Here is a 13,205-nt window from a genome sequence, read left to right as displayed (position 1 = left end):
AGCACCCTCCTCAAGGGGTGGGGGCTAAAACCTGCAGTCATTAGAACTGTTATCCTTATCTTTACTATTGAGCTCTGTCATAGATAAACCTCAATAGTAAGTAAATTAGTAATGGCAAGCCTGGAAGCCTACAGAAAAGCTGTTGCATTGCTAAAATGAAAGTAAAGTAAAAGAAGGCCTTCCCATGCAGTGATCACATCTGACCACGGCATATGAAGGGTTGATGGTTCATGATCAGAGAAGTCAAACAATGGGCGCTTGCTCATCTTTTGAACTGGTGCCATTTTTAAATGGGCCACTTCTAAGGTGGAATCTAAGATAAAATTCTAACATGGGTGTCACTAAGGGGTTATAGTATTACTTCAATCACATATGGGCCTTGGTGACATAGGGGGCCCAAAATCCCTCTGGCACATAAGAAGACACTAGCATTACAATTGGCACGTGGTAGTAGGGGAGCCCTGTTACAGATTTTGCACTGGGCCCAGTTCCTTGCTCACAATACCCACTTAATGTGAAATACATAACTATAATTGTAATGCCAGGAGTCCCTGTTAGCAAGGGCTTTCCAAATCCAGACCGGGTCATTGTTGAACCAGCTTTAATTGAAACAAATTTTATTTTTTATTGGTTAGTGCTTGTAGATTCCAAGATCAAGTGCAATAACTGCTGGAACATAGGAAGTAGATCTTATGCACTCAATTCTCTACATGACTTCTATTGGATTTGTCATGACTCTACTTTTACAAAGTTCATGTCTCCTTGAACACAAGGAAAACTCCTTTAAGCAAATCTAAAAAAAAAAATAAAATTATATTATATATATATATATATATATATATATATATATATATATATATATATATATAATATTTTTTTTTTTATGGCATTTTGTTTCTTCAAATTTAATTGGGCAAGCCTATGTCATTTTTTTTAACTCCTTATTTTTTCATGTATTTTTGGAGAATTTTTGGAATGTCCAGCACACATATTTAAGCAGCGCCTTATGATTCTGCAGCGTCAGACCAACTGAATTAGAGAATCACGTCACCTTAGTGTAAGCTAAAATAACCAGCGCGCAAGCCAATAAATCAGGCTGAAATTTCAAAAGCTATTCTAGGATGCTTAAGAAAGTAACCAAATATAAACTTCTCACAAGTGAGACTTAAGGGGCTTTCTCCATTTACATCATTGACTATTAAATAGGAATTTCTGCCTAGAAATTGTATTGGCATTCATTCAGATTATAGATAAATATTGCATGAATAACTTTATTACTATTCATTTTTACATGTATTATGGCTTTGGTTCATATGACAAAAATTGTCACAAATTGCCCTTTGACATGGCAGATTCTTAGGTGCATGGAATAACAGGGTACAATATAACCCCGAAATTAAAGGGGTAAGTTGGTTTACAAAACTATACCCTATTAGAAAATTTGATCTAGGCACCATTGCTAAGGACTCTCATCTATTAGCTATAAAGAGGACACAACATCTCAGTATTATACGGTCCATTGAATTAAATAAGAACAGTGTAATACGTAACTTCTCCTGTGGTGGCGCTGCAGGGAGCTCCCTCGCATATCACAAGTGATCACCAGGGATCCCAATAACGGTACACCTTGTGATCTACATATTGTCTCAACACCATTTTAACAGAACTGAATAGCCCGTTATCTACTACGTTATTTGGCCCGTTTTCCCTAAAGATGGATAAAAAAAATTGGATTTTTCTAATTTTTTTTATAAAAGGAAATAGAATTAAAATAGAATAGAATAGAAAATAGAATAGAAATAGAATTTCCATTCTATATGCAATTTACTTGCGGTTTTGTACATAGTTACATAGTTGATCAAGTTCATCAAGTCCAACCTATAACCCTACAATCCCTACAGTGGTGATCCAGGGGAAGACAAAAAACCCCATGAGGCTCATGCCAATTGCCCCATTTCAGGGGAAAAAATTCCTTCCCGACTTGTAGTCCTAATAGAAGTTTTTTCACATCCAATGTGATCTAAAAATTTTTGAATCGTAGAACAAAAACTAAGGTCAAAGTAAATCCATAACCACAAATTACTAGTACAAATTTTAATACACATTTAAATAAATATTTCCATCATTAATATTAATATTTACACATATCCTCAAAAAAAAGGACAAAGGTCTTGCCAGACAACTGACATTTGTACAGTGTTTCAAAAAAATAATAACATTATTACTTTTATCACTATTTTTTACAACCGATTTCTACCTCTGGGATGCATTTTATTTGACCACCATTAAGTTGCAAGTCTTGAGGTTTTTCAATTTTCTGTACGTCAAACAAAAAACGTGATTTGTCCTCGTTTGCAGAAATCACATCAGTATATTAAAAAAAAAAAGGATCACAAAAATAGTTAGAAGTATTCATGGTTTCCACGAAGGAAACTGAAGAGGTGAAAAAAAGCAGCTCTTATGAATAGTCAAGAAAACATATGTTAAAATCAGTTATTCCGTAAAGGATGTCAAAAGAAAAAAAAAACAAAAAAACACAAAACGCAGAAGGTCGAGTTTCTTCTTCAGTCTTCTTGCACCTGTCTTGTTTGTCTGTCTTGGGTTTTTGGTTTTAGTGTTTTCATCAGTAAGTAGCACTTTTGGTCCCAGGTTTGTCCTCCTCTAAAATATCTTCTCTAAGTATTAAAAAAATTTCTAAGATCTATAGGAAGAGCCCACTTTTTTTGTAAGTCCGTTTTTTTTTTCTTATTTTTTTCTTAAAAAAGTCTTGTAAGAGTAAAAAAATAAATCATCTGTAAAAACAAAAAAATATATATGTATATTTATATATAAAACAACTAGTTCATGTGTCTTTTTCATTTTATATTAGAAGAGAGTAGTCTATATTCAAAGTCTGTAGAATGTGGAATGGACTTTTGATCCGGTTCCTACCGAGAACTTGAATATCGAGTTCTTTTACTTCTCCGATTAAAAGGATAATTAATAAATTCAAAACGTTTATGAGGTTCGGTCGTATGATGACCTTTTGGCATCCTCTTCATAAAATGAACCTCTCGTTGGTGTTGTCTTGTCTTGGATCCTTTTCTAGGACGTCCTCTCCGGGTAAAGGCCATATACCACCCTTCGTACTTGGCATTTTGCAATGCTGTGTAGTTGTTTTCTAAAACAATCTCGGTGAAGACACAATCTTTTCCTCGTCCATTTGTCTGGGAAAAAAAAAAAATTATATGAATGTAAAATACAAATAATAAAAAATAGATAAAGTCTAATATTAGAATAAGACAAAGTATTGCGTAAGACTTGAGCCAATGGACGTTAGGCTTGGATTTGCTTTTCCCTAATTTGTAATGCTTAGTCTCACACGAAACACATATATATTTATTTTATATACGATCTGTCCTCTAATTAGACATGACATATTTTATGGCTGACTGACTTAGCGTATGACTCACAGCAAATAGAATTAGATCACAGAATTGATTAGAGACGATCAATCTTTAATGTAGTGTATTGTTACTTTTTCTACAGTAGAAATCTACTATTGCGCTGCGCGGCATCAACTGGAAAAATATCCAAACCCATTGTATGTATTGTACTCTATATTAATAATGAAGAATATAAAACTAACTAAAGGATCCCTTATACAATATAGTACGATATAGAGTTAGCGTTTTGAAAAATTATTTGGTTGAGCCAATGGGAAAGATGTTGCCCACCAGAGCTAATATCATTTGGACGATTGTCAACCCTACTAGGTTTCTTAGTCTTTCCTAAACATATTCATAATCCAATGAGCTATTCATAGTCTGATGATTGTTGGACCTTGTAGATGGTTGACTCCTTACGGAACTGTTGAGTTGTTCCAAATCTCCATGACATGGTCATACAAGTCAAAGTAGATGTTGAAAGTTCAAAGGTGTTGCTTAAATGTTCTACACCCCAATGTAGAACCTATATTTGGGCAGATCTTCTAATGTCTAGTGAAATAACAAACCAATGTCTACAGCAATTGACCAAAAACCACTATGGAATAAATTATGCGAGGAATAACTTGGTTTCATGTGGTTAGGCCATTGGTCTCCTAGATAGATCAGCTTATACTGTAGCACTACAAGCCAGAAAAAATGAATAAAAATCAATCCATGGTAGCCAATCGGAAACCAGTTTTTGGCAGTTCTTTCCATATGGTGTTTTTGGTTAGTTGCCATAGAGGATAGAAGCGTTCTCTTTGAACCAACAGTTGACCGGTTCAAAACAAATGTCCTACAATGAGTCTCAAGACCCAAGATGCAGGGGGGGAATGGGCGGGTAATGACATACAGGCTGTTCATATGAGCTGCCGCCGTGTAACACTGTAACTGCCAGGAAGTCATTGTCAGTTACTGAAGTGGATAAAGGTTGGGAAAAACATTTCTAAAGCAGGTATGCGCAGGCAGTGGGCGTATTAACTTTGATCAGCCCGGGTCCCCTCACCCCACATAATAACAGTGAATACGAGGAATGAAAATCCTCATTGTAGCAGACATCTTTAGAACCAATAATGGCTTGAAAGTGAAGTTTTAAAAGGACCCCTCGGAACGGTTTCTGGGTGTTAAAGAACAACCATGACTAATGTGAAGATTTCAGGGCTTAGTGATGAGGCAGCCTGAACTTTGTGTCTTAACATTCCAAATACTTGTAGCATGTAATTGTACATAATGGCAAAGCAATTTGGCTATTTGTTAAATAAGATATATGGAATTTGAAACACCCCCTTTTTTCCCCTTTCAGCTTTTATTCCTTTTGACTCTTTTATCTCGTCTTTGTTACTCTTTTCCTTTCCCAATTCTCTTGCGCCTTTTGATCGAAAATTGTATTCACAATCTTACTACCGTGCATTTTCCCCTGTCTTTTTAATCAGCGCCTTCTCCGCGCCTCTTGACTGCAATATTCGCCCCAATGGCCTCCTTTTATCTCTAAATTAATTTCCAGCTCAGTGGGATTATGATAACATATTGTCGCCATGTAAAAATCCAACTCACCTTGCCAACCAACTTCCCCTTCTTGTTCATGCAGATGTAATAACCCGTCTCGGCTCCTTTAATACGGACTCTGCTTCCAAACGTGTCGGTTTCCACAATCAATTTGGCTGCGAAGAGGAAAGGAAAAAAATATCCTGTTAATTTTACGTCTCGATGAAGTGGATCATAAAAATTCTCCAATTTTTTTACGGAATGGAATACAAAAGGAATAATTTATGCATGAATGGATTGACGTCTAGGACCATATGGCGTCCGACTGTAATATACATTATATAATCGTAAGGATCTACTATGGTTCCTGGTTATCAATTAGAGCAAAGAGAGTCAAGAACCATTGGTGCAAAGATGTCTTCCAAGACAGATTACAAAAAGCATCCCATCCCTACAAGAATATTTGACCACACATGTATGTTTCACATGTCTGGTCTGTATCAAGTGTTACTTTTGCAGATTTTTCTGCTCTATTATGTACAATGCGTTGGAGACCCAGAGGATAGAAAAAGCCTTTCAATTTGCTTGCGTAAAGCTGTATTGATTGACTTCCTCAATTTTTAACAGAGACATTGATCGTGGTTCAGACTGACTATGCAAATTTTGGATCGATGTAGTAAAAAAAAAAAGAAAATCAAAAACTGAAACGCGTTTCTGTCCACAGATATCACTTGATCCTACTTTCTCTACTGCTGCCTTAGATATTATGGCCAACTGCACAAGCAATCATACCGCTAATACTGGCTTGAATAAGATGTTTTATATGCTTATGTTGCTGTAAATCCTGCCTCTAAAAAAATAAAAAAATAATAAAATCCCAGGATGCACGATGGAGCCGGTGATCACTTTAACATTTGCATCTGCCCACACAGTGAATGGAATACAGGCTGTATTTGCCTTTATTGGAATGGGAAGTTACCCTTAAGGTAAATACATAAAGACTTACAAAAAATCAACCCATCAAAAATTTAAGAGCTGTCATCGAGCAGCCTAAAAAATATATAAAAAACCTTTGATCTGATCGCCGGCTGCTTTCAATACAGTAACGTTAAGGGTAGACAGGTAGCTTGACGTGGGTTTTCTTTAGTAGGGGGCATGGAAGAAAATCAATCTGAGATCCAGTAAAAGGCGTACAGGATATTGATCAATATCTATGGCTGGCTCATGTATTGTTGTGCAGACGAGAAAATGTGGATACAAAAAATTCTAGATGGCTTCCTCATTACCTTTATATTACAATAGACAAAAAAAATTGACTTGATATAATACCAATACAAGAGAAAGCATCAGTATAATTTTACCTTCTTATTTCCCATATAGTACCAATGTATTCCACAACACAGTACCAAAAAATTAACTTGTACCACTGCCTGTGACCACCTAATATCCCTACTCTCTAAATATATACATGTAAATACTAAGGCCAAATAACCAGGCAACTGGCTATCTGGTTCGTACCTAGAAAACTAAGAATAGGTTAAGAATGTTTTTGAATTTTTTTTGAATTTTTGAATGTTTTTGAAATTTTTGCCCTGAGCCTGCACAGACTTCAGTACACAACATCACATGACTACAGGCTCAAAAAGTTATGTTAAGATTGAACAATGACCCTTAGCATGACTTTTCAAGATAATGTAAATTATTGCACCATTTTTTTTTTCTAAAGGATCTTGTGTTTTTGGAAAGCTTAACCTATAAAACCAATAAAAGCAAGGGTTAAGAATATGAACCTTGAAAATATTGCCCTGACCAGATTTGAGCCTACACAGACATCAGTACCAAACATCACATGACTACAGGCTCGAAATAACGTCATGGTACATTACTCTTAATATGACTTACTTGGGGTATCCACAAGAATGACTTGGGGTAATTTGTAAATTTTTGAACTTTTTTTTCTGAAAGGGTCATGAAATTGTTCAGGGTGTGCTTTTTGGAAAGCTTAGTCTATAAAACCAATAAAAGCAAGGGTTTAGAGTGACCCTTGAAAATATTGCCTTGAATTGATTTGAGCCTACAAACACATTAGTAAAAAAATATCACATGACTACAGGCTCAAAATTACGTCATCGTACAATTACCCTTAATATGACTTTTTTTGAGGGGTAATTTGTCAAGTTTTTTTTTCCTAAAGGGACTTAAAATTGTTTGGGATGTGTTTTTGGAAAGCTTAACCTATAAAACCAATAAAAGCAATATGACTTTTTTGGGTAATCTGTAAATCTTTTTTTTTTTTTTTCCTAAAGGGTCAAGAAATTGTTCAGGGTGTGTTTTTTGGAAACTTAGTCTATAAAACCAAGGGTTAAGAATGACCCTTCAAAATAATGCCCTGACCTGATTAGAACCTACACAGACATCACATGACTACAGGCTCAAAAGTACGTCATTGTACAATTACCCTTAATATGACTTATTGGGTCATTTGTAAATTTTTGAACTTTTTTTTCCTAAAGGGTATTGAAATTGTTCAAGATGTACTTTTTTGAAAACCAATAAAACCAAGGGTTAAAAATGACCCTTGAAAATAATGCCCTGACCTGATTGGAACCTACATGGGCATCACATGACTACAGGCTCAAAAGTATGTCATTGTACCCTTAATATGACTTTTTGAGTCATTTGTAAATTTTTGAACTTTTTTTTTCCTAAAGGGTTTTGTAATTTTTTGGAAACCAATAAAACCAAGGGTTAAAAATGACCCTTGAAAATAATGCCCTGACCTGATTCGAGTCTACGCAGACATCACATGACTACAGGCTCAAAAGTACGTCATCGTACAGTGACCCTTAATATGACTTTTTGGGTCATTTGTAAATTTTTTAAACTTTTTCTCGAAATTGTTCAAGATGTACTTTTTGGAAATTTAGTCTGTAAAACCAGGGGTTAAAAATTAACCCTTAAAAATGTTGCCCTGACCTGATTCAAGCCTCCACAGACATCACATGACTTACAGGCTCAAAAACACATCCTTGTACAATTACCCTTAATAGGACTTTTTTGGGTAATTTGTAAATTATTTAATTTTTTTTTCTTAAAGTGTCTTGAATTTGTTCGGGATGTGTTTTTGGAAAGCTTAGCCTATTCATTTTTATCCTTTTGCACTAGTGACAGCTTTATCCCAGTAAAATTATGTTTCGAGCTGAAACTTTGAAGGAAAGTAGCTACGTAGATGCAGAAAAAATGCAGTGAGACACATTTGATCCCAAAACTGCACCGAGAAGACGAGAAAGTATTCAGGAAATGTTAAAAAAGGTGAAAGTAAGAAGAGTTTTAATGGCTCTTCCAGACATTAGGGGTCTCTCTGGAGATTCATATAGAACAATCTTGAACCTCTTTTTAACGTTTACAGACTACAACTTTCTTAAACCTTTACATCTGAGAAAATGCTTGTTCTTTTTCTGTTTTATATCATACTTCATAACCTCCTCTTAGTGTTTGTGTATATATTTATCATTGAGATATATTTTTTTTTGTTTCCTTGTTTTCCGCCCCCGCCCCTCCCCCCATCTCGAATCCTCTTGAATTGAAATGTTCTGTTTTTTGTCTAAATTACATTTTATTTTATGAATCAATTTTGCTGTGGGAAACGTCTGTATACAGACTACCCCCCCTTCTCTACCAGACTGTCTATGTCCACTTTGTCTGAATTTGCCTCGCAGAACAATTTTGTTCCCCTTGGTAATAATTTGTCTACAGATAAAAATAAAAATCATCCTTCTGCTTTTTATATTATGTTAGGAACACAGTCTTGAAATTCCTTTATTCTGTTGATCCTTAGAAATGTTACAGATTTTTTAATTTTTTGAGAATTTTTCTCTTTGGATCCCGACCATTCGGAGATTTGCGAAGAATAAAAATATTGGAAATGCGTCACTTACGTCAAAGGTTGGAATTTAATTTATGACTTAGATTGATAAAATTGGACGGGTGAAATTAACAACTGCTTGTCCCTGACTCTTCCTACCTGAAGGAACAGGCCTGATCCCCTGACCCTGAAATTTAGGCCTGAAGAAGGGTCCATGTAACATGATAATAATAGTAAATACCGAAAAAATTATAAAATATATCCTCAATATTATGATTTCTTTCTAAGATAAGGTCAATCTTGAATAGTCCCACCATGCGGAAATTGTATTTAGATAGAATATTACAATAACATAGAACTGATAAGAGTTGATACAATTTAGTGCAATGGTCCCATACATAAACTAGACATGAATAAAATCCTCACAAGTAACCACATAATATACAGCTACATGGCCAAAAGCTTAGCTCTGTCCTGTAAGTCACTTGATAAGAAATGGTATCCCAGATTGTCTGTATGACCCTAGGCAAGTTATATGATCCCTTAAGTCAGACACCAAATTTAGATATAGCACACTTTATGGGCCACTGACTCATAATAACGGAAAAATCTTTAGTTGATGGCATAGTCGATAGTAGAAAGCCATAGAGCAGTATTAGAATTATTAGTATTATCGTGACGTGAGAAATCCATAGGGATGTAGCAGTGCTGAATGGATCATTTAACTCTTTGAGGCTGTATTATTGGAAAAAATATATAGAAATAACAAATCTAGCACTGCTACATCAACTATATGGATCATGTGTATCTGTTATGTTACAAAAGAGCATGGACTATATGGATCATGTGTATGCGTTAGGTTACAATAGAACATGGACTATATGGATCATATGTATCTACTAGGTTATAACAGAGCATCGACTATATGGATTATGTATATCTGTTAGGTTACAATAGATCATGGACTATATGGATCATGTGTATGTGTTAGGTTACAAAAGACTATATGGATCATGTGTATCTGTTATGTTACAAAAGAGCATCAACTATATACATCATGTGTATCTGATAGGTTATATAAGAGCATTGACTATATGGATCATGTGTATGTGTTAGGTTACAATAGAACATGGACTATATGGATCATGTGCATCTGTTAGGTTATAACAGAGCATTGACTATATGGATCATGTGTATGTTAGGTTATAACAGAGCATTGACTATATGGATCATGTGCATCTGTTAGGTTATAAAATAACATGGACTATATTGATCATGTGTATGTTAGGTTATAAAATAACATGGACTATATGGATCATGTGCATCTGTTAGGTTACAAAAGAGCAATACAATTTACAGTTCAATGTAAGTAACTGCTATAACGTTCAGCAATGATATAGAAATGTATTCTAGCCAGAGCCAGAAGGGGTCTTACCATGTGGATCTCCATCCTCGGCCATTGCATTGATTTTCTTGTTGTCCAGTACTTGTACATGCTTCCCACTGGTGCGGCTGTATAGCTGGTAGGTCCTGATAAGCCTTCTGCTCAGCTGATCTGTCACCAGGCTCTGCTCCCTCACATGCTGTGTAAAATTAGGTGGGGACTGAACAGTTACCTTTAGGAAATACATAAAACAAGCTATTATATTTTATACCTTTGTACATCTAGGTGAAGCCCGAGTGCACTGTATACTAGGCTATAAAGAGTCTCTGTGCAGGCCACATTGTATAAATGTATATCTATATGTATCAAAATGCTACATGACTATAGTAACATTATACAATCTCAATGCCTTAGCATTTACATACGTAGGGTATAGTCAGATCTTAGGAAATCCTCTGTCAATAGAGGACGTAATGTCAAATTTACTCTGATGTAGCAGAGCTGATACTGTCATTGAACTCTTTTTTGGGCTAACGTTTAAGTTAAAATAACTTAGTAGGTTTATAGGTAGAACCTGATAAAACAGATACTGTAACGTATTGCAGATCTATCTATCTATCTATCTATCTATCTATCTATCTATCTGCAAGGATACATTGCAATCATTTTAAAACACATCAACTATTTGTCATATATATTCATGACCTATCTATGTATCAGTGCATACACTCTATTTACCTATAATATTATATATTTATATACATATTATGTGCCTATATATATTAGTATTTGCATGAAATCGCACACAAACCACAACTGACTACTGTGACAAATTTGGCAGATTGCTCAGCACACCATCCTACCAGAGATTTATATTCCCTTTGGCTATAGAAAAACAAGGCTCCAATAGGAAGGATCGCTCTTGTCTTTGACATTTATAAAGATGTATACTCAACAAATGTGAGGGAGATTCGGCTTTACTTCTATGGGTGACAAGGGAGCTCTTAGTGAAATCCCCATATCAAATCAAAGATTTGGACTTCTGCACAATAGCCCCTACCTCACAAAGTGGAGAGGATTCCTCTATCTGCCTGTTTAAGCTTTTCCTAAGTGCCTTTAATATGGGCAAGATGTGAAGATTTCGCGGGCAGCAGCATGGGGACATATAATGGGACATATAATGGGACATATATAAGGGGACATATAATGGGACATATATAAGGGACATATATAAGGGGACATATAATGGGACATATAATGGCCTCCTCCGATGCCACCTTTATTCTTGCAATAAATATAACCTAATTCTATAAATAGAGGTCACGGGTCTTTTAGAGGAACAAAATCTAGGGGAAAGTATTGAAGATAGTTCATTGCTAGTTTTCTCTATGACCTTGAAACATGCTGTCAATATATAGGATTATAGTTATTTGGCCAATGTATAGGGTCTATAGTATATGCTATAATAAATTGCTTTACACCTAGTATTGTATATCTCGTGTGTATCGTACAATGTATCCTTGTGTTATATTACTTTGATATAGACAAATAACATTGTATCAGTGTGAGATATAGAATATGATGCTTACCTGAGCTTGTAAACAGAGGACAAACAAGTGCAATAACCTGGGGAAATAGAGAGATGGAGTTTAGAAGCGGTGATGGAGGGATGAGGTAGTGGAGTGATATACATGCTAAATGCAATATATAATGCGGATACATCCAGTATATACTCACAGGTATCCAAGCACTGATGTGATGTAGAGCATGTTTAGCTCCTGCTTGTACAGATCAGGATATTCCCTGGTTTGTTATTGTGCTGCCTGGCAAGGCAAGGTCCTCTGCGGTAACTCAAGCAGCTGGTAGTGGGAGAAGAAGGTGCAGTGCTAAGTCCTAGGAGCTCCAGCAGATTCCTCCTCCCATCTCCCTGTCTAGGATGCCGGGGGAAAGCAAAGGGATCACAGCACTGCAGGAAAAATATACAGCAAACCAGCCCAGAATCAAAGCCACCAGCAATAGTCCAAGATCCTGCAAAGCCCACCACAAGCCCTCCAAGAAGTTGGAAGAAAGACAGCTTGGTTCCAAGAATGGGATGACAAATGTCCAAGTCTTGCAGATGGGACTTGAAGTTGTAGATGCTGTAGAAGCTGGGCTGTCAGGTTCAGCCACTCACTCTGAAGGTCTCAGCAAACTAAAGCCAAACTCTGAAGAACTGAGGAGGGAAAAAAAAGAGCTTCTTGGGAGGATCATATTTTTTTTTCCTCTTCTGTGAAGAAAATGACGTTGTGTTGGATGGAAGAAGGAAGGAAGGCAGCAGCTCTTGTTGTGTGTCAGATGATTAAAGTGTATGATGAGTGAAGCTCAGATCAGACCATGGAGCTAGCAGAAGGACCTGGCTGTGGGACTTGTGGTTTGGGAAGCTCCTGAGTGTGTGTGAGTGTGTAAATGTGTGTGTGTGTTGGCTGGTGTCTCATTCAGCACTAAGTGGAATGATTGCAAGCAATCTGCTCTTGTCCCTCCTCTTGTCCTGAGCTCTCCAATGTCAAACTCCCTTCTCATCTATCCTGGGTTAAATGTGGGAGGATGGACCAGGAGAAACCAGCCCCTTGGATAGCTGTAATGTTACAGGGTGCCCTCAGTGACACACACAAATTATGTAAGGCATTAAAATCCACCAATGCCCAAATTCAGCAAGTGCATGGCTGAATATTACAGGGGATTATTATGTAACACTGGGGGACTACATGTGCCAGCAGTTCATGCACTTGGTCATCCATAATGTAAGTTCTCCTGCTCCTGCTTGCAACCTTTAAGACTAGCTACAATTTGGTAGGTGGTCACTGAGTAACTGCATGTCACATCTATATAATACTTGTAGACTTGTACCAATGGACTACAAGTGCCAGCAACTCAGAGAGGAGATGAATCTTCCTACTGGGGGACTAATAGCATCAGCAAGCCACCATGATACATAGCCTATGTATACAGGCAGAGCAAGTGGTGT

General features: G+C 36.4%; 1 protein-coding gene across 2 annotated transcripts; it reads right to left on the bottom strand.

Annotated features, from left to right (window-relative positions):
• Window positions 1-2,450: 2,450 nt before the first annotated feature.
• Window positions 2,451-12,140, bottom strand: FGF8 (fibroblast growth factor 8). Of its 2 annotated transcripts, none has more exons than XM_075258531.1 (5): window positions 11,939-12,140; window positions 11,791-11,827; window positions 10,253-10,433; window positions 5,022-5,128; window positions 2,451-3,206 (listed from the first exon to the last, which is right to left on the bottom strand). In XM_075258531.1, the coding sequence occupies exons 1-5, from the start codon at window positions 11,968-11,970 to the stop codon at window positions 2,928-2,930; spliced, it is 636 nt and encodes a 211-aa protein (XP_075114632.1). In that variant the 5' UTR covers window positions 11,971-12,140; the 3' UTR covers window positions 2,451-2,927. The 2 variants fall into 2 exon arrangements, with proteins under 2 accessions (XP_075114632.1, XP_075114633.1); XM_075258532.1 differs by having other exon boundaries at window positions 10,253-10,400.
• Between the last annotated feature and the right edge of the window lie 1,065 nt (window positions 12,141-13,205).

Source organism: Leptodactylus fuscus, chromosome 10 (genome assembly GCF_031893055.1).
Source record: "Leptodactylus fuscus isolate aLepFus1 chromosome 10, aLepFus1.hap2, whole genome shotgun sequence".
NCBI classification, from domain to species: Eukaryota; Metazoa; Chordata; class Amphibia; order Anura; family Leptodactylidae; genus Leptodactylus; species Leptodactylus fuscus.
This window is presented reverse-complemented; position numbering and strand designations above follow the sequence as displayed.